Genomic DNA, 23,021 nt, shown 5'->3' with positions numbered 1-23,021 from the left:
AATGTTTAACAATAGTAGACTATATTAAAAATCGTTTGACCATAAATAGAAACTTTGATGTCAAATCACTACAATTCTACAAGGTGTGAATGTTGCTACGAAATTGACAATTAAACGTAATTATCTTTTAAACTTGTTACGGTTTTCTTTGTTAATTCCACGGGTAGACCTACAGACAAGTTTGGGTAATTTTACATCTGAGTTGAGGTTATGCTCGTAACTGATTAAAATTTCCACCGGCACTACAAAATATACGGCCCCAAATCCGTCACTGGCAAAACTCTTCCAGACGCTAAGTTTTTCACAAACTTGGACCGTATTTTCTGTTTCCATCGGTTAGAAAATACGGTCCAAGTTTGTGAAAAACTTAGCGTCTGGAAGAGTTTTGCCAGTGACGGATTTGGGGCCGTATATTTTGTAGTGCCGGTGGAAATTTTAATCAGTTACGAGCATAACCTCAACTCAGATGTAAAATTACCCAAACTTGTCTGTAGGTCTACCCGTGGAATTAACAAAGAAAACCGTAACAACACCCGTGGCTTTGTAGACAAATCTGTGATACAAAGAGGTATCTTTTGTCGTTTCATAGTCTTTTATCAAGACTTTGAATTCACATGGTCACGGCCGCTACGGAAAGGATTGTACGAATCTTTGGATTTCTCATATGCCTTACTCAACTGCACACGAACATCAGCAAAAACTCTCTGCATCACTTCACTCTTTGTCATAGCATCAAGAGGTGGTTGATCCCTAGAAGAAAACCGTAACAAACTACCTCGTATAATATTACAAAACTCTATATTTTGAATAAGAAGACATCGAGGAGAATCCAAAAATGTAAAAATATACAGGGTGGTCCATTTAAAAAAAAAACATATGTTTATGTCACCCTGTCAATACGGGTGACCCTGTATATTTGAAAATATTTTTAGATTATGGTCCTATCCGTGCTCCAACTTTTACCTAAATAACTTTTTTTTATCTCTTACGACAAACGAGTAATTGGACTTTGCCACACTAATGCCTCACCCTGTATATAGAATAGTTGGTAAATATGATACAAGAGAAAGTGCTCCCTCCACTCAGGTACCATCCATCAATCTTCTCCTTCATGTGTTTTATCCTTTAAGGGCATTGCCGATCATTATTACTCCGGTCAACTTACGCATTCGAGGCTACAAAAATTACCATCAAGCTGAAAATTGGCAGGATTGTTCAAAATACTATCATAAATGAAATCTAAAAAGTCCTCATAAATCCGACCCGTGCTAAAAATTTTACGCGGGTCAAAGTTCACCAAATATGGTTTTTAGCAATTTTCAGCGAAACGGTAAGTTTTATTGTAAAATTAGTTCCAACAAAAAATGTAGATTAGATAATTATCTATAAAAAATGTCTTATTACTTTTTTTCCTGAGGGCCACCGTTTTTGAGATATAACGATTCAAAAAGTGGTAATCGTCATAATATGCGCTCACGTTTCCACACCACCTTTGAGGTAGTGTACTTAGCGCGTTTTTTTAACGTGGTTTCCCCAGTAGGCCTATTCCACGGATCTGTTATGATTCTGTTTAATTTAAAGCTATTTAATAATTGATATTGGCAAGGGTTAAAAATGATAAAAGGTATATAAAGCGGTATAAATTAAAAAAAGGGAAATTTATCAAACTGGTTCATAATTTTGCTAATACTTCTGCTTCCCTTGTTCTTCTTCCTCTTCTCCATCTTCTAGTTCTTCTTCTTCTTCTTCTTCTTGTTCTTCTTCTTCTTCTTCTTCTTGTTCATCCTGGGTGCAAGTAAATTGTCCCAATAATGACACATCGATAGAATCAAATAAATCCTCAATTGTTGGTGATCGATTTTACTCGAATGTGATGTTTCTGCAGATACGGCGTTTTTGCTAAGCACGGCAGAATTGCTCTATGGCTGTTTCAATTATCATTACGTCAGCATCATTATTAGCTTGTTTTTCCGATATATTTTCAGCAATAAACTTATCTTTCAGCATTGAAATGAACCGAGATTTGTTGTATTTGCAAGAAATTTCTGTTGAGTGGTAGATACTGTACCGCCGTAGATATCAATTTACTATTTTTCTTGGGATTAAGCCGTAAAATTCAAATAATTCTTATTATTTTCGCGTTACATTAACTTTGTAAAGATTTTTTTGTTGGCACTGTAATATAATACAGCTTATACATTGCATCCCTCGGTAGACCGCAAGCTGTATAGTAGAAACATTATCATATTTATAATCTTATATTATTATGTGTAATATAAGTTAAGTTGACCGATAGAATATTATGTTTACTTGTATTACAGCTTCAGTGATGTATATACCTGGTGTACTAATACATATTGTATATTATGACGATTAGAAGTCGTTCAACTCTTTGAATCGTTGTATCTCAAAAACAGTGGCTCTTAGGAAAAAAAGAATGTGTGTGTACTTTGTACGCACGTAAGAAGTTACATATACTTCTATTATATGATTTAAACGAAATTAATATACTTTTTATTTATATTTTGTTTAAATATTAAACTAATTTATACTTACTACTTCTCAAACATTTTTATTAGAACAGTGCCAAAAATTAAAATAATAAAAGAATAAAACACACACAAACACATTAAACAAGCCACAAATGATGTCTGAACATTAATTGTCGAAATTTTTTTTAACTAAATACGTATTTTCTGAAAATGCAATTATATAATAAATATACTTACAATCATAAAATGTATTAAAAAAAACAAAAAAGAAAGTTTCTATTGGGACTCGAACCAGCGCTGATAAGCGCGGTTGGTATTGGAATTCATTCGCCTTCAACGCTTAGCCACGGACACTATGTGTCATTATTTACGAAGATCGACTAACTAAACGGATTAAACTTGTGATATTTTGATATTTTGAAAATTGATCAAATCAAATTATTTTAATTTTGAATTGAAATGATTTAGAATTGAAAAAATACAACAAAACATAGAGTAAGAAAACAATATATTAGGTGAATATTGATAGAAATTTTGATGGTAATCAAATTATATAAATAAAAGTATTACATACTATGTCTTTTGGCAGATCAAATAGGTAGGTTTATATCCATGATACATTAACAATTATTACGTACCTGTTGCTTTTAAAAACTATTTAAAAGTCACTACAATATTATAAACTTTTTTGTTTCTGTCCTCACAACAATAAAACTAATATATTATACATTTGTTTACCTTTACCTTTACCTCCAAACCACAGCTGTCCTACAGCTGCCATATCGGATAATTTTTGACATGTCATTTGAACATCCAATCAGAACAAAGTTATAATGCGCATGCGCCGGGCTGATAGGTTTTAACATATAAAAATTTACCCTCTATCGCCGGTAAAGAAGTATAACTTCAAAAACCTGTTAAGATATTTTTTATAGATAATTATCTAACTTACATTTTTTGTTAGAGCTAATTTTACGATAAAACTTACCGTTTCGCTGAAAATCGCTAAAAACCATATTTGGTGACTTTTGACCCCGCGTAAATTTTTTAGCAGGGTCGGATTTATGAGGACTTTTTAGATTTCATTTATGATGGTATTTTGAACAATCCTGCCAATTTTCAGGTTGATGGTAATTATTGTAGCCTCACTCCTATTTTTGAGTCTAACTAGACCGGTCTATATGGCCCGTTCTATTGTTGTTCTTCCACTCCCCTGCTTTCAATTTTTCTGTATGTCTTATTATTTTTTAAATTTTCAGATCTCTAAGATGAAATTTAAGTTCTCTGTTGAAGATATACTGGACAAGGGTAGAACTTCGTTAAAAAATATTGATGTAATTAAAGAATGGTTATTGACAGTTAAAGAAAATCATGTACCGTCCACAATACAAGATGAGTTAATCGTACTATTTCTGTTATCATGTGAAGATGACATAGATCTTACCAAGAAAACTGTCTGTGCATATTATAGGCTAAGGATGGAGGCACCTGAAATACACGATGACAGAAATACCAAAAGAGAAGATATTAAAAAAGCGCTTAATACACTGTGAGTATAATTGTAAGCTTTAAACATTGGGAAAAATTTGATCATTGTCCTTGAACGACCATAGAAACGTTGTGTCCACTGTGGTATCTATATATCTCTCCTTCCCTCTAACCCTATCTTTCTCTTTCGAAAGTTGGCCTGCACTTCAACATCTTCAAATAGAGTTGCACAAGTTTGACTTGAATGTTTGAACTTGACTTGAGTTTAACTTAATTTCAAGTCAAACTCGAGTCAATCCTTGTGACAAATAATTCAAGTCAAGTCAAACTGGTCAATCGTACAGGTTTGAAAATTCAAACTGTTTGTCAAACTAGTTTGAAAGAGTTTGGAAAATAATTTATTTAGTAGATATACTTTTTTGTCGAGACTGATATGTTAGCTGCCAATTAAGATAAGAAAATTAATAATACAATGAGTGCCACATAAAAGTATCTTGATAGAGGTAGCGATTATAATCAAAATAGGGTATATTTTTTGAAAATGATTCCTGTATGCTTAGAATTGCTTGCTGGCAAGTGTCGTTTTATCGATATAACTTTTTTATATTTGAGTGTTACTAGATTAAAACAAGGAATTCGTTGGATAGTTTTTTTATCATACCAAGTGTAATTTAATCTACTTTGGAAGCTTTCAAGTATTACGTAACGCAAGTTGGGGGGAGGGGGGCCATGTAAAACGTTACGGCGCGTTATACGGGGGTAGGGAGGTTCGAACAGCGCATTACGTAACATTGTTTTTTAACTTATATAAAAAACTACGGAATCACAATCTCCCAACTTTTCAACTTTCGTTTATATTTTACATAGAACCCCTGGATTGTATTATATTGCCCCCTCACGCTCAGCTCATGTTACAATAGGACAATAGTATTCAAGTGAAAAATCTTAAAATTTGTATTAACCAGATCAAGCAGAGTAACACGTGGTTGCAATAAATAGCTAGACATTTCTTCACAACAAAAGATGAAAAGATACAGATGGGATAAAGAGGTTGTAAGAGCTTCAAAAATTGCGTTTCTTAATACTTGAACGGCCCCTTTAACAAAAATTTATGAAGGAACCACAAAATATTATATTTTTGATAGAGTAGGTTTAATGAATTTTTTGCGACTTTGCATTGTCGTCTTAAAGAATTAGTTCACTATTTGTCATTTTATAACGCTGTTCTTTATTTTTACATAATAGAAGTATGCAAATTTTTTTCTCTTATTTTTTGCACTGGGAATACCTTCAAAATCAGACTCAATTTGATCTGGTACTTATTCTGAGCCGAAAAATATTCTGGTTCAGATATTATTTCACAAAGCACACACTTCAAAACGAACGTAATAAACAAGCCAAGCATATACTTCTTAATAATATGAACTACAAACTAATTTGCGGAGTAGCAGATTCAGACCTATCCAAATAAGTCCAAACAAAAGTCGGTACGCTCTCAATTAGAATTGGAAATAATCACTTTGCGCAATATGATATTCAAACTTCAAACTGTTTGAAGAAATTTGATTTCAAGTCAAACCTAAAGATATTGAAATCAAGTCGTCAAACTTTTTTACAAAAAAGTATGGTTTTCCAGTCAAGTCAAGTTTGTTGAATAAAATCAAACTAGTTTGACTTGATGCATCTCTATCTTCAAATCAACTTAAACGAAATTTGGTTTCAACAAGACGGCTGTCTTTACAGGCTGCACAGGCCATCAAGATTTACATTTGATTTTTCCTGAACGTGGGATTAGTACACAAGGTACAATAAAATAATGGTCCCCTCGGTCACCAGACTTAATTCCTCTAGATTTTTATTTTTGGGGAATGCTAAAGACCAATTTGTACAGGCATGAATTCGAGTGAGCCACCAACAGTACTAGTTCTTAATCGTTATTATAAAACATATTTGATATACAACAAACTACTGATCGCTTAATCCCTATTTTTATTTTAGACGAATGATCACTGTCCCAGTTAGAACAGAAGATAATTATCAAGTATTATATTTCAGTCTGAGAGATACAAACTATATAAATTTCGAACTTCTTCCGACAATGAAAGCCTCTTTGATGCTCTTAGATATCGAACACCAAAGCCACCCTCCTGACGGGGTTGTTTTCTTAGCCGATATGAAAGGGGTAAGTATGTATTCTAAAGTTTCTTTTATACGATATTCGCCAAAATAAACACTACCGAAATTTAGATACCCTATTCCTATTCGGTTGCCCGATGCGGACATGGTGTCCCCTTGAATTTTTATTCGGTCTAAATCTTGACCCGAGGATTAGCGGCGTGTAATTTGGGTTGCCTTTGCCTATATAAACTTGAATCAACGAAATGGGCCTTTTGAGTTATTTAAAACGCTGAAAAGACCATTTAGTGATAATACTGATAGTGAAAAGCGATATTTACTGCGGTGGCATGATATTTAATATTAAAATAGTATTGGATGTGGTAGAATGTAGACTCTTTGTATAATTACCAGTTAAACAGTGAAGCCGTTAGATCAATTTTCCGATTCAATCATTTCTACTGTTCACAGTTCTGTGTTTGTGTTTGCTTTTGAGTAGGTATTTCATTTTCTTGACTTGACAACGAAAATGTTCGGTGTGGAAAGAATTAATAAGTGCGTGGAATGCGGAAAAGTGTATAAACGTAAACATGATTTAAAAAGACATGTAAAAAGTTCGCATCCCGACAAATTGGATGCAATTGCCCCTTTAGTGCTTAAAGGCAACGTCTATATGTGCACACATTGTGATAAAAAATTTAGACATAAGTCAAGTTTAAACTTTCATGTCAAACAAATGCACACAAATGTATCAGTTTCTGCTTCGGTTTCTGCAGAAACTAAAACGTTTCGACATAAATGTACTCTGTGTAATTATCATGCAACTTTTAAAAATGAGTATTTTTTGAATAATAAACAGGGTCCGTTTCCCGATTCAAGTTTATATAGGCAACACAAATTACACGCCGCTAATCCTCGGGTCAGGATCTAGAATCGAGTTTGAATTTTCAATGATTTCTCTTAAACTATCTCCATCTTTTTCTCTATCCTCTGCAACTTTAAGCAAAGGTTTTCATCCATTGCCTTACTTAATATGTCTTCCGAGTATATATTAAATAATATTGGCGAAAGTATACACCCTTGTGAAACACCTGTTTGTATTTCTATTTTTTATTATGTTATATCTTCTATTCTCACTCCTGCTTTTTGGCCATAGTATAAGTTTAAAATTATTCATATATCTCTGAGGTCTAATCTTCTTTTTTCTAATGCAATCAGTTAGTCATGCCTGACCCTAACAAAAGCCATAATATAGTCTACAAAACAGGCGTATAGTTCTTGATTCATGTCTAGACACCTTTGTGAAGGAAGTGCGAATAGTGCCTTCCTTGTTCCTAGGCCTTTACGGAATCCAAATTGTGAATCGCTGATGTCCATATCTAGTTTCCTGCAAATTCTATTATGAATCACTTTTAGCAGGATTTTCAGCAGGGCCGCGTTTAGGTCAATTGCCGCCCTAGGCAATTCTCTAGTAGCCGCCCTTCAAACATGTACCATTTTTGCGAAAAAAAAAATGCAAGCAGAATTTTTTATTTATTGAGCGTTCAAGTATTACGTAACGCGATTTTTGAAGATTTTTGGCCCCCCTACTTGAACGGTCCCTTAAATAAGAAATGTATTGTTTGGAAATGTATTAAAAGTATTATTTATTTTACATCAAGCGTAATGTTACATATTACTATTATAAAAAGACGCCATGCATTTTTTTGACAATATTACTATATTACATGACAGTTCTTACAAAGGACAGAAACTTGTCACTCACTGCTGCCATCACAACATTTAAAAGGTTTGTTCCCACAGATCAGTGTACTCTAACACCCTTCCTCAAACCTGTAAAATGCTTTGTGGTGAAATAAAAATCTCAAACTAAATTTAACATTTTCACAAATTTACAAAATTTTTCATTAATTAATGCTTTAGTAAACACATCTGCTAGCTGACTCTCTGTGGGAATATATTCAATTTTAACATGTTACTATTTACTAAGTCTAACACAAAATGCAATTTAACACCTATATTATGTTTGCATCTTTTGTTATTCTCAAAATTGTGAAGTAATTTAATAGTACCTTTGTTGTCATCAAACAAACAAACTGGCAATTTTATATTAATTTATAAATCTGATAACAAATTACGTGAATATTTCTTACTTACCGAGCCGAGATGTGGAACGTAGAATTTATAAAAAATAATATTTTACACAAGTGATAAGAACAAAAATCACAGTATGGTATGAATTCACTTTTGACCGGTGAAAATAAACACAGAATGTTTTACATAATAATGAAAAATTATGAGTATATAAAATTATAGGAATGTGTTGCGATAGCAGTAGCCATTATTCTTTAACTGTTATTTCACTGAAGCTGTTTCACACTGTTACATCATTTTCATAATAACTGAAATATTCAGGTAGCTGACTACTTTTTTAGTTATTGTAGACCGATAGGAAGAAAACCTACCCGTGTCCTGTCTAGAGTTCACGTCCGTTTTTTTTTTAATTATTAACAATTTAATTTGTATGTAATTTCTAGATACATTACATATTAATATGCAATTTTATTATAAATGTATTAATTAATAAAGGTCCACTTTGTTTAAAAATTCCTTGAAAAAATTATTTTTTTCCAAATATCTATTTTCTTAATCATTGTCATTAATGATCATAGAAAAAGTTAAGGTATACTTATTTTGATAAATAAATTATTTTTATTAAATAATAATTTATTGAACATAATTTATTCATTAAAATATACCTTAACTTTTTCTATGATTAATAATGATAATATCATTACAAAAATGGATTTTTGAAAAAAGATTATTTTTTCAAAAATTGTTTAAAAAAATTAGACTGTTTATTAATTAATAAATGTCTAGACAAATTGCATATTTATAATGTACACAAAAGAACATACAAATTAAAAGAAGAAATATTAAAATCCATTGAGTAGATCCCAAGATATAGAAAATGGTAGTAGTTTTAAGTTGCTTTTTTAGTTTTTGAACTCGTGCATTTTTCGGCTCCCGCCAGGTAGCTGACAACTGTTTTAATTGTTGGCCTATAGGATGAAAACCTACATGTTTCCTACCTAGAGTTCGCTTTCGCTTTTTAATTATTAACAATTTAGTGCAATCAAAGCAGAAGCTCCCCTTCACTTACTATGACTAGTCATCATTTGAACTACATTTTTAAAAATTCGAGTAAAATATCATCTTTCCGAATACCTATGTAAGATGTTTTCTACGGACAAAATTTTTAAAGTTATTGTAAATGTTTATAAACTAGTATTTTTTACTATATTAGATAATTTTTTATCTTCTCTTAATACATTTTGATAGTATCACTTTTCTACTTTCATTTGGCATAAGCAGAATTGTCCTATCTTCATTATTTTCTGTCATTTGTTGTTGCAAAACAAAGGTCTCTGGGATAAACAAATAGAATACCTAACTTTTAAACTAATTAATGGATCGGTCTCAAATTTTGGGAGTTGAGTGAAGTGAAACACTACAGTTCTAAGTTAGTTTTAGTAAAAGTTATTAAGAAATAACGATTTTCAGTTATTTTGCAGTTTACGAAGTAACAAATTAACTTTTTGACTTTCAAAAATCGTCATTTTGAAGGTTTTTCAATGTTCTAAAAAAAATTTGTAATTTTATGTCAACTATTTAGCTTTTTAATTGAGTGAAAAAAATGGAAGAATCGCGTTGATTGCACTAAATTGTTAATAATTAAAAAACACGAATTCTAGGCAGGAAACATGTAGGTTTTCATCCTATAGGTCAAGTCAACAATAACTAAAAAAGTAGTCAGCTACCTTGATATTTCATTGTCCCGAACATGGTTTAGTTCTTGCCTATTTCACTGGCTGGAGTATTATATCAGTGCGACTACACGAATGTTATCTACTTGTAATAAGACAGTTTGAAAATCCCAACTCTAACTCGATTTCCTACTGTAATCTTTAGTTTCTGCAATATGTGCAATATTGATGTGTTCAGTCAATTCACCGTCTTTGCGGAGCTTCTGGCGGCCCAATAATCACTAAATTTATGACATCCGTCCTTTTTGGATGAATAGTGTTAGGTTTAAGATAACAGAATGCTATGTTTGTTTTATTTTTGATATGAATGCAATTTCTTTTATTTAGAAACGAACGCCCACTTCTATTTCATTGATGGATGAATGATGAATATACATATTTGTTATTCGATTTTAATTTTTAAATACAAATATTTTTTTGTACAGTATTTGTGCCGCCCCAGGGGCGTCATTTGATAGGGTTAGGAGAGGCAGTTGCCCCCCCCCCTGAAAATGAAAATGACTGAAATTTACAAAAAATACTTTCAGTTTTCATCATTACATCATAATAATGTATTGTATATTATATAATGCTTGCCCCCCCCCAATAAAAATTTCAAGCCCCTGTGCCGCCCTCTCACAATTTGCCGCCCTAGGCAGCTGCCTATATTGCCTAATGGATAAAGCAGCCCTGATTTTCAGTGCGTGACTCATCAAACTTATTGTACGATAGTCAGAGCAACTCTTGGCATTATTCTTTTTTGGAAGGGTTACAAACGTTGATACAAGCCGTTCAGTTATTATTCCAGTTGTATATATGACGACGATTAACTCCACCAAAACATGAATCTTGTCCTCCTCTATTAATTTGAGAATTTTCGCTGGCAGTTGATCTGGATCTGCAGCTTTTCTGTGTTTGAGCGTGTTTAGTCTATCACTTCATCTTTCATTATGTCTAGTCAAAATTCTCCTTTTAGTGCAGCCGATATGTGAAACAATTGTGCATTTAATGATAGAAGTATATAATTTGGACCACATATACTACACATATAAAAGTTCAAATTTAGATATGAGGCCATCTCGGATTTTGCCTTTAACAAAAATGGCGGGCATTCAAAATTGCCACTATACATATGTGACTCACAGCACGATAACTTTTGAACGACACGTCAGATTTCAACCAAATTTGGTGTTTAGGTTCTTTCTTTGATGTATAAGATCGAGGTTTTCAACCGGAAGAATCGGTTTACCAGAAGTTGTATTTTTCCTGGTTTTTATGTAAAAATGTGTTGTTTTTTTTTCAATTTTTTCACCCGGTATGTATTAATTTTTCAAAAAGTTAATACCGCCATTGAAAAGAGCGTAAAAATATTTTTTAGGAAATATTTTGAACTTTTTAGTTATGTGAATTACCATTTCATAAATGCATAACGTATCTCCATATGTACATATCTGCGGCAGATTCGTGCAAATATAAGAATTATTGTGCATTTAATGATAGAAGCATATAATTTGGACCACATATACTAGCTACATAAAGGTTCAAAGGACTTCGCACACATCTTATGGAAAATATAATGTCACTCAAATTCAATAAAATTTATATGAATAGATTCTTTTCAAATTAACGGTCAATTCTTATCATTGCGCCAACTCTTAATTTTCAATAATAAGAGCAGAAATTGATATAAATCATTCTGAAATCAAATGGGTAGGTACATAAGTTAGAGAGAGAAAAAATATTTTAAAATACCCAAATTATCGGTAACTTCATAAATCTTCTCGGGCTATTAAGCATCTTATTATAATAGTTTCACTAATCCGCTTAGGCCCAGCGGGGTTTAAGCTGTTTTGAATAGCACTTAGAGCAATAGTGATTATAACTGACACGTTTATGAACTCCAAAAATGTGATTTCGATAAACTTTAATTGCAATTTGCGCCGTAATTATTCATAATTAAGAGTTGGCGCAATGATAAGAATTGACCGTTAATTTAAAACGAATCTATTCGTATAAATTTTATTGAATTTGAGTGACATTATATTTTCCATAAGATGTGTGCGATGTCCTTTAGACATGAGGCCATCTCAGTTTTTGTTCCTTTTACAAAAATAGCGGGCATTTAAAATGGCGACTATACATATGTGACTAATAGCACGATAACTTTTGAACGGGACGTCAGATTTTAACCAAATTTGGTATATAGATTATTTTTTTGATAAATAAGATCGAGGTCTTCAACCGGAAGAATCGGTTTACCAGTAGTTGTGCTTTTACTGTTTTTTATGTAAAAATATGTTGTTGAAGTTATACTTCTTTACGATCGAGGGTGAAATTTTATAATTCCCTGGCGCATTAGTCCAGAGAAATAAGATTTTTCTCGTGACACATCCCCCTCCAGGCCTAAACCAAATTTTTTGAGTAGTGTGGACATCTATATTATTAACCTATATGTTTCCTGCAGCCGATTTTGATGATATACATAGTTATAAACAAATGAAGATCAAAAAACGCTAAATTTTCGATTTTTCGTCTATTACCAAAAAGTTAAGCACTTTAAACAAATTTGAGGGTAAGAAACTCATAAATCGTATAAAAAACTTCAACATGGCGTTCGCTGAATATGTCCATCCTTATTGGTTGCTTAGAAAATTGCAAAATAAATCATACATTTTGAGTTTTTAAAAATATTCATAACTTATGAAGAAATTAACTTAGAACTTTCTTATTACACGGAATGCTGATACTTCTTGTACTTAAATTATATTTTAAATTTCAAAGCAATTGGTCAAATAGTTTAAAAGTTATTTAATTTGTTTATCCCAAATTCATTTTTTTTGCAACACTACAAGTCAGAAAATTATGAGGCTACAATCATACTTCGGACAGTTTATGAAAGAAGAATATTTATACTATTATCATTATTAAAAATAAATGACAAAAAATAATTTTAAACAGTGTAAAATTATTTTGAAAAAACATGTCGATTTTTTGCTTACTTATAAACAATTAGAATAACTTTTTAACCGTTACCTGTAGAAAAATTATTTTTTCATATTTAGAAAGACTGAATTTTTATACACATTTAGAAAGAAAAACAACTGTCCTAGGACAATTAGGGACAAAGTTAGCCCCCCCATTTATTTAATTCACATGTTTTTGCAAAATAATTTGGCAATATTTATAATTATTTTTTGTAATCTTTTTTAATTAAATTAATACTGTAAATTTCCTTCTTCCAAAAACTATCCAAAGTATTACTGTAGGTTCATCATTTTCTGACTTACAGTGTTGCAAAAAAAATAAATTTGGGATAAACAAATTAAATAACTTTTAAACTATTTGACCAATTTCTTCGAAATTTAGGGTATGAATTAAGCACCATAAGTCTCAGCATTCCGTGTAATGAGAAGGTTCTAAGTTAATTTTTACATAAGTTATAAATATTTATAAAAACTCAAAATTTATGATTTATTTTGCAATTTTCTAAGCAACCAATAAGGATAGACATATTAAGCAAACGCTATATTGAAGTTTTTTATACCATTTATGAGTTTCTTACTCTCAAATTTGTTTAAAATGCCTATTTTCTTAGTAATAGACGAAAAAAGCGAAAATTTACCGTTTTTTGATCTTCATTTGTTTATAACTATGTATATCATCAAAATCGGCTGCAGGAAATATATAGGTTAGAGTTTTTAATTTTTGCTAAAAAAACCTCATCAAACCTAATTTAGTGTGAAAACAGTTGTTAATTCTTGTTAATTTTTTATTTATCGTTGATAAGAAGTCGAGGTCCGCTGGGATGAACAGCCTCGGCTTCTTTTCGCAGTGAATATCTGTTGTGAATTTTGTTGTGTTTGACATTTGATTTTTTGGAAGAAAACTTAAAATAGACAAATCTGTGATTATCGTTCGAGGTGAACGGACGACTCATCCAAAGGGTAAGGGTCAAAACTATCTATATTTCCCTGTTAATTTCTAATTTGCATCGACTGGCATAGATTTTAAATTCGTCAATCTGCCGCATAAGATGGAGGAAGAAGTTCCTCCCGATCCTCCTCCACCACCTGACCCTCCTAATAAAATCAACCAACATGAATGTCAATCTCAACCTCCAATTATTCAGAAAAGTCTTAAAGGAAAAAAACAAATACTATTTTCGGAGACCGACATAGGTCCTTATGAAGTATTTGTACAGGGTCAGGATAAAAATATTGGAGATTACCACGTGTTAAGTATAGCTAAATCTATTTCTGTTTTAAAAATTAAAGACATCACGAAAATCAGTAGAAAAGGTAAAAACAGGATAGGGGTATTATTTGCCACTAGAAAAGCAGCCAACGATTTCGTTGTGAGGAAAGATTGGGAAGCCCTAGGGTATGACGTGTTCATTCCATTTCATCAGATTTCTTGTAGGGGTATAGTAAGGGGAGTTAACAAAAGATTCACAGAGGAAGAAATAAAGGAGGCATCAGAAACCAACTTGGCTTTATGTAAGATATTAAGTGTAAAGCGAATGAACCGGAGAGTACAAGTGGATTCAAAGGTTGAATTTGTCTCCACGGGAACTATTAGCATAACTTTTTCAGGAAAAACTATTCCTAAAGAAATTTCCATATATCAACTACCAATGAGGGTCACACCATTCATCAGCCCTGTTCTTCAATGTGGAAATTGCTTACTTTATGGCCATTCTACGAACCAATGTAGAGGAAAAAAGAAATGTGCTAGATGCGGAACTTCTCATGAGGATTCTTCATCTAATACGTGTACAAAATATTGCATTTTCTGCAAATCTTCTGACCATGAATCAAATAGTCGTAATTGTAGAGAGAGAGTCAGACAAAAAGATATTAAGGATCTAATGTCCTTTTCTAATCTATCTTTCTATGAGGCAAGTCAGCAGGTTCCTAGGATCCATAATATTTCATCTTTAAACATAAACGATTTCCCCCCCTTACATAGCGATCAGAATAATTCTAATGGCATCTTACCACAGGAGAGGAGGTCTGCAGCCTCAGCTCAATATTCAAAACCTTTTAGTCAAGTCACTCAATCTCCACCAAAAAGAAGAAGACCTTCAATACAAGAAAATACAGGTTATGATAAAATCTCCCACCAAAGACTACTTATTAATCCATCAGGTAGAAGAATAAATGAGCCTTCGACTTCAAAATTCAATCCTGCTCACTCTGATTCTCAAATCACTAACTCACAATCTTTATCCCAACTTCATTTGGATTTCAATCAGGCCATGTCTATGCTGAACCAATCTCACAGGGAGCTCGTCATGACCTTCATTGGGGACTTAATAAACTCAAAATCATACTCCATTCCTTACAATATGGCAGATCTAAAGACTAGCATAAACAAAAGTGTATCACCTTTCAATACAAATGTAAACCAGGGTCGGAGGGGAATAGAGGATCTCGAGCCTGAGGATTCGAGATCTTTTGACTCCTTGGTCTAGCAAACATACTCTTTATAATGAATCCTAACACTCCGATAACTATTATTCAGTGGAATATACGTTCGTATAACACTAATTCTGACAATCTAAAAATCCTTATAAAAAACCTTAACCCAGATGTAATCCTTATTAGCGAATCTTGGCTCTCAAACCAACATGTTATAAGATGTAGAGGGTATCAAATAATCAGAAAAGATCGAGAGGATGGCTATGGCGGATTAATTACTCTTATCAAAAATAATATTGATTATAGGGAAATTCAAATTGCCAATCCAGGCTTCAATCATGATGTCCAATTCCAACTCACATTTCTCCCTAACTTTAACTTGAATATTCTTAATATATACTGTCCACAAGACAACTCTATCTCCAAATCCAACTGGTTTTCCCTTGTTAAATTACTTAATAAGCCATTTTTAATCATGGGTGATCTAAATTGTAATCATAAGGCATGGGGTAGTTCTAGAGACAGTCACAATGGTAGGATTATTTTTGATTCTTTGGAGGAACTTGAGCTAGTATTTCTCAATGATGGGTCCCCAACTAGACTGGTGGCCCCAGGAGGCAGTAAGTCGGTAGTAGATCTAACAATGGCATCAGTCGATGTGGCAGCCAGTGTGGGCAAGTGGTCCACTATTTCAGATACTGGAACTAGTGACCACTTCCCCATAATATGTCAGATAGGTGTATGTCCTCAATCTCCCCCGCATTCATGTAAAAGAAGAAATCTAAAGAAAGCTGATTGGTCTACTTATCATAACAATTTAAACAGCATTTTCTTAGCTTCTCCCAGGGAAGATTACGAATTTTTTACTAACTCCATATCATCGGTAGCTGATGAAACAATACCTTGGCTTCACCCTCCTAATAATTCCAAATACCACATTCCATGGTGGGATGACTCATGTGCTGAAGTCGTCTCTGCGAGAGTGTCTGCCTTAAAAAAATTTAAAAATATCCCCTCAATGGAAAACTATATCGAGGCTAAAAAGAATATAGCCAAATCAAGAAAATTCCTAAAATCAAAACGTAAAAATAGTTTCAGACTATTTTGCAGTAAATTAAATAGAAACACTCCTCTAAAAGTTGTGTGGGAGAAAATTAATAAGGTATCGGCTTCGAAACCTTCAATATATACACAATTGCCCTCTACTCCTATATCCCACGAAATTCTATGTTGCTTAACCCCCCTTTCCGCTGTCAATAAAGTATTGGTTAGATCTCCTCAAGCCCTAGAACCGCCATTTGCTCTCGACGAGTATCAGAACTCCCTCTCAATTAAATCTGACTCGGCTCCTGGTTTGGATCAGATTTCCTACTCAATGTTAAAAAATCTTCCCGTTGTTGGATCTTTGTTATTAATTCAACTTTTCAATGAAAGTCTTAGAACGGGTATAGTTCCTGTTCAGTGGAAACAATCAGTAATTTTACCTATAATCAAAAAAGATAAAGATTGTAATAATCCGTTAAACTTTAGACCAATAGCTCTTTCTTCATGTGTAGGCAAAATGCTCGAAACTCTTATAAAGAATAGAATAGAGTGGATTGTGGAACATAATAAGATTTTTAATCCACTACAACTAGGATTTAGAAGGGGTAGAGGTTGTACGGAATGCCTTACATACCTCACCTCAACAATTCAAATAGGCTTCGCTCAAAATCAATACACTGTTGGCATATTTCTAGATATCTCTTCTGCTTATGATAATGTCAATATATCACTCTTGTATTCCAAATTATTAAAGTATAACATTCCGACCCAACTGGCTAATTTGATTTTCTGCCTTCTAAATGATAGAGAGCTATTTGTCAAAGACAAACTGGGACAAACCCATGGCCCAAGAAAATCAAGTCTGGGACTACCCCAAGGTTCCCCATTAAGCCCTATCCTCTTCAACCTATATTGTCTTTCCCTGTATAATTTAATCCCCTCTTCATGCAAACTAATTCAGTATGCAGACGATTTGGTTCTTCTGATTAGAGGGAGTGATATTAATGAATTGGTAATTAATGTAAATAAATTATTGATTCAGATGGAATCATGGTTGCTAGACCACAATTTAAATCTGTCTGAGAACAAATCTTCTGCAATATTATTTACAAAAGGAAACACGAAAATCTCTCCCCCTAACGTAATATTTTGTAACCAGAATATTGGTTGGGTGGATTCAGTCAAATACCTGGGGGTAAATATTCAAAAAAACTTAAAGTGGAATTCATATGTAAACTCAATAGAACTAAAAGTAAATCGTGGCCTGAATGTGATGAGAGCTCTTTGTGGGACTTATTGGGGAAGTGATCCAAAAACCTTACAAATTGTACACAATGGTCTGATTCAGAGCCATCTGGACTTTGGCTGCCAGGTAATTTTCGATTGTCCAACTTCCTTAATTAAAAGATTGGAGAAACTAAAATACAAAAGTATCCGAATTATAACTGGATGCATGAAATCTACCCCAATTCATGCTCTCTTAAGTGAAAGTGGTCAGATCTCGCTTAAATCTAGATGGGAATGGCTTAGCTCTAAATTTATATTAAAAAATTTAATGTTAATTGGCAACCCAATTATTTCCGCTCTCGACCTGTTAGACTTGGCAATTCAAAGGAACCAAAATCATTGGAAAAACAGAAGTATTCCATTTCTAGTGCTTTTAAAAAACAAATTTAAAAGTATTTATCCCAACTTATATTTAAGTGACTTATACCCATGCCATAACTTTGAACTAGACCATCAATTATCAACAATTCCAATCATAAATATCCAATCTAATCGTTCAGATGAACTTGCCTCAGTTCAACTCCAAAAAATAATTCTAAATAAACCTAGTCACACCAAATTCTTCACGGACGGCTCGGTTGATGATGAAGGATCAGCAGGCTTTGGTGTCTTTAGCCGAGAGATCAACTATTCTTATACCAGTAAACTACCTAAGTATACCCAAATATGTACGGCTGAGATTGTCGCAATTAATCATGCCCTCCAAATTATTTTGAAAAATGGGATTAAACAAGCAATCATCTGCTCGGACTCTAAAAGTGCCTTACAGAAAATAGGCAGTACAACCTATTCTATGGAAACAGAACATTCATCGTTCATGACCAAGAGAGGCATCATTGAAGCGAAAGAAAATAACGTTAATATTAGTCTGGCATGGATTCCAGGACACTCGAATATTAAAGGGAACATGGTGGCTGATAAACTAGCTAATATAGGTAGAACCTTAAATGTAGCTGCTGGTATCACTCTTCACTATTCCAACTTTCTACCAGACATCAAGCATTCCATCTGGAATCGGTGGAAGCAAGAATGGCAGGGGAAAAATCGAAATAATTCATTTTACTCTAAAATTGTAGGTCAGATAGATAAACTCCCCTGGTACCACAATTTTGCATACCAAGACAGAAGACATATAACCACCATTATTAGAATGAGGACAGGTCATTGTGCTACTCCAGTTCACCTATTCAGGATAGGAGTAAAAGATGACCCATATTGTGACTGTGGCCGAGTTGGGTCCTTAAATCATCTGATTTTTGAGTGCCCTATAAATATGTCACCCAATTTTGACCTATATAAAGAATTAGCCAAGACAAATATCCCTACTCCCATTGAAATTTGCTTACTTATGTCCAACCTTAATCCACGTAGGATTAATCTGATCCTTAAATTCCTTAACTTAGCCAAACTTAATTTATAAATTAATCAATTCCCAAATTTGAATTAAAAAAATTAAGAAGATAAAGATATAAAAAGATATTGGACCTCCAAATGATAAAAGCCTTAACCCTTATGGTATAATATTGCCTTTCCTGTAGGGACTGTCTGGCCCTATACGAAGATGTTCCTGCTAATATATATTTAAAAAAAAAAATTGAGGCTTTAACATATATATTTGGAAATATTCGACTGCCCAGAGCAAGACAAGAGTATTTCCCTGGTGTAAGCTGGGCGAATTATCCCGAGGGATATAACCCAATAAAGGAAGAAGAAGAAGAAGAATATATAGGTTATTTTTATAGATGTCCATATTACTCAAAAAATTTGGTTTCGGCCTGGAGGGGGTTGTGTCACCAACAGGCTATTTTTTTTCCTTATTTCTCTGAACTACATGCGCAGACAGACAGTATGTAGTTCGTTGCTAATCTTTCAAATTATGTATGTATCAGTGCAAATGAGTCATTAAAAGAATATATTAGTGTTTTTAGTAAATGTATTATTTATTATAATTTTTGTGTCTTTGGATTTGTCTTCCTCGGGAATAAAATATTTTATAATAATAGTAAGTAGGTATATTTACTTTAAATTTTAAAGTATTTTTATACTTCACTTGGTCTATTAAATTTGTCAGTAGGTATGAGAAATCTTGTAACCTGTCCAAACAAAGGGAGTATAGCTCAGTGGTAGAGCGTTCGACCGGAGATCGAGAGGTCCCCGGTTCAAATCCGTGTGTTATCTAACTTTCTTTTTATTTTTAGTATTGTTTTAATAAAAATTTTTGGAAAGTAGTAAGTAAAAATTAGTTTAATCTTTAAATGCAAATAACCTGTTGAAAGTATATTTATTTCGTTGAAATCATATAATATATGTATAACTTCTTACGTGCGTACAAAGTACACACATTCTTTTTTTATTTTTCAATTCTTTCACCCTGTATGCAGGGTGTCCCAGACTAATTTACCCACGCTATAAAGTCGAACCCGCTTATTAGAATAGCCTTCGTGCGAAGCAAAAATATTCTTATAAGCGGAATATTCTAATAACCGATCATTGGTGGCTAGCTGAAATAAGTGTACCAAATATACGTTATAATAGTACATACTATGTCAATATGTATATGCATATGGTTTTAGGTCTTTTTAGGTCAATAAAAATTTATAATCTATTTACAAAAATAATTGCGAAACGATTAGACAGTAAATTAGAATTGGGTTTTAGAAAAGACTTCCGAACAAACGATGAACTATTGGTAACAAATGTACCTTTAGAAATTTGTAGACAAATGAAATTATTTTATGACCTTGTCTGCATACGATTGAATTTTCTGTGGGAAAGGAGCGTTTACTCATAACACAGTAATAAAGTGTTTATTAGGTACCTGACAAACCGTAATAATATACAAAACAGCAGGCTTTCGAAGCTCTTACCGACAAACCATTATATCAGGCAAATTTAAAATGTTTAGGAAATTGTACGTAAAAATTTATTGTTGACCTGAAAAAATTATTCTAAAAAGCGGTATGAGGTTACTAAACCATATTCCAATAAACGGATAAATTTATTAAAGGGTAAATGGAAACGTTTCGGGACTTCGAATTTATATTCCATAAATCGGGATATTCCTATAACCGGTACTCTAATAAGCGGGTTCGACTGTATCTCTTAAACGAATGGAGATTTTCGAATGGGACAAAAGGTGATATATTCTACTTGTAATACACTTTAATATGGCGTACAAAAAAGCATCCCCTAAATAATCATCCCTTAGTTACAACCCCTAACTTTAATCTTTTTAATAGCACCCTGTATATTTTTTTATAGTTTTGGATGTGGTCTTTTATCGTCTATTCAACACATTTTTTGAAAATAAAATCGGTTCGTAAATAACCTAGAAACTATCAGTTTATTTTTGTTAAATTGTGTGATCCAGACTAATTTATCTAGGCTATATTTCTTAAACGTATAGAGAGAGATATTCGCATTTGACAAAAACTGATCTATTCCATTTGTAATACACTTTCATATGGCGTAGAAAAAATTCATCCCCTAAATATTCATCCCTAACTTACAGGGGGCTATTTACAAAAAATAAAGTTAAGGGTTGTAACTAAGGGATGAATATTTAGGGGATATTTTTTTCTACGCCATATTAAAGTGTATTACAAATGTAATAGACCAGTTTTTGTCCCATTCGAAAATCTCTATTCGTTTAAGAAATATAGCCTTGATAAATTAGTCTGGGACACATAATTAACAAAACTAAACTGATATTTTCTTGGTTATTTACGAACCGATTTTATTTTCAAAAAATGTGTTGAATAGACGATAGAAGACCACATCCAAAACTATAAAAAAATATACAGGGTGCTATTAAAAAAATTAAAGTTAGGGGTTGTAACTAAGGGATGATTATTTAGGGGATGATTTTTTTTACGCCATATTAAAGTGTATTACAAGTAGAACATATCACCTTTTGTCCCATTCGAAAATCTCTATTAGTTTAAGAGATATAGCGTGGGTAAATTAGTCTGGGACACTCTGTACATAAATTTTTCAAAAAGGTAATACCGCCATAACTTTTTAGTTATATTAATTACCATTTAATAAATGCATAACGTATGTTCACATGTACCTATGGGCGGTATTATGCTTTTCAATGCTGGTATTAACTTTTTGAAAAATTAATATATACGGGGTGAAAGAAATGAAAAAATAAACAACAAATGAACAAATAAAAACTAAAATGAATAACCATTTTCAATTTCGTTGCAAAACGAAAATACAGTAGAACCACATTCTAGTCCAATCAGAGAGTGCAGCAAGCACCTCTACCGGTTTCGAAACTTATTAGTCTCTCATCAGGAGGCACATATGCTGCTCTCTCTGATCCAACCAAAACAAACCCCAGCGTGCAGTCCCAGATTGCAACGAACGAAATGGCATAGATGCCCTAGCGGCAACTGCTAGCAAAACGACTAAGTTTTCACTCTAAATAATAAAACAAAATAATGCTATTCTACATTCCACCAGAATAAAAACAATGGGAACCTTCTCTGGTTACATCTCCGAAGCTTCTACAATTTGCAAGCCATACAGATGCTGATACTAAGGAAGATGAGGGAATTCTACCATTTACAATTCACGTCCCATCTGCTCAGCTCGGTAAAGTTCCAACGAGAATGGTTCCCTTGGTACTCCAATCAGAGTAAATGTAAATCAAAAATAAATAACCATTTTCAATGTCGTTGCAAAACGAAAATACAGTCGAACCATATTCTAGTGCAATCAGAGAGTACAGCAAGCACCTCTACCGGTTTCGAAACTTATTAGTCTCTCATCAGGAGGCACATTTTTTACAAAAAAATCAGGAAAACCACAACTTTTGGCAAACCGATTCTTCCGGTTCAAGAGCTCGATCTTATATATCAAAAGAAGAACCTATATACCAAATTTGCTTAAAATCGGACGTTTCGTTCAAAAGTTATCGTGCTGTTAGTCACACATGCATAGGCGCCATTTTGAATGCAGCCTTTTTTGTAAAAGGCAAAATCTGAGATGGCCTCATATCTAAATTTGAACCTTTGTATGTATATGTGGTCCAAAATATATGCTTCTACCATTAAATGCACAATAATTCTTATAATATTTGCATGAATCTACCGCACATAGGTACATGTGAAGATAAGTTATGCATTTAATACATGGTAATTAACATAACTAAAAAGTTCAAAATATTTCTTAAAAACTATTATTACGCTCTTTTCAATGCCGGTATTACTTTTTTGAAAAATTAATATATACAGGGTGAAAGAATTGAAAAAAAAGCAACATATTTTTACATACAAAATCAGGATAAACACAACTTCTGGTAAACCGATTCTTCCGGTTCAGGAGCTCGATCTTATACATCAAAAAATAACCCATATACT

The 23,021-nt window shown here is 32.8% G+C and overlaps 1 protein-coding gene across 1 annotated transcript in view; it reads left to right on the top strand.

Moving 5' to 3' along the window:
* LOC114341612 (uncharacterized) overlaps positions 1–23,021 on the top strand; it is a 101,448-nt gene that overhangs the window by 37,755 nt on the left and 40,672 nt on the right. The window contains exons 5-6 of the mRNA XM_050657507.1: positions 3,752–4,041; positions 5,979–6,162. Of these exons, the coding sequence (XP_050513464.1) occupies positions 3,752–4,041; positions 5,979–6,162 (474 nt within the window). The remainder of the gene's footprint in view (positions 1–3,751; positions 4,042–5,978; positions 6,163–23,021) is intronic.

The sequence above is a fragment of the Diabrotica virgifera genome, chromosome 8, assembly GCF_917563875.1.
Source record: "Diabrotica virgifera virgifera chromosome 8, PGI_DIABVI_V3a".
NCBI classification, from domain to species: domain Eukaryota; kingdom Metazoa; phylum Arthropoda; class Insecta; order Coleoptera; family Chrysomelidae; genus Diabrotica; species Diabrotica virgifera.
The sequence above is the reverse complement of the archived record's forward strand: the minus strand, read 5'-3'. Positions and strand labels throughout refer to the sequence as shown.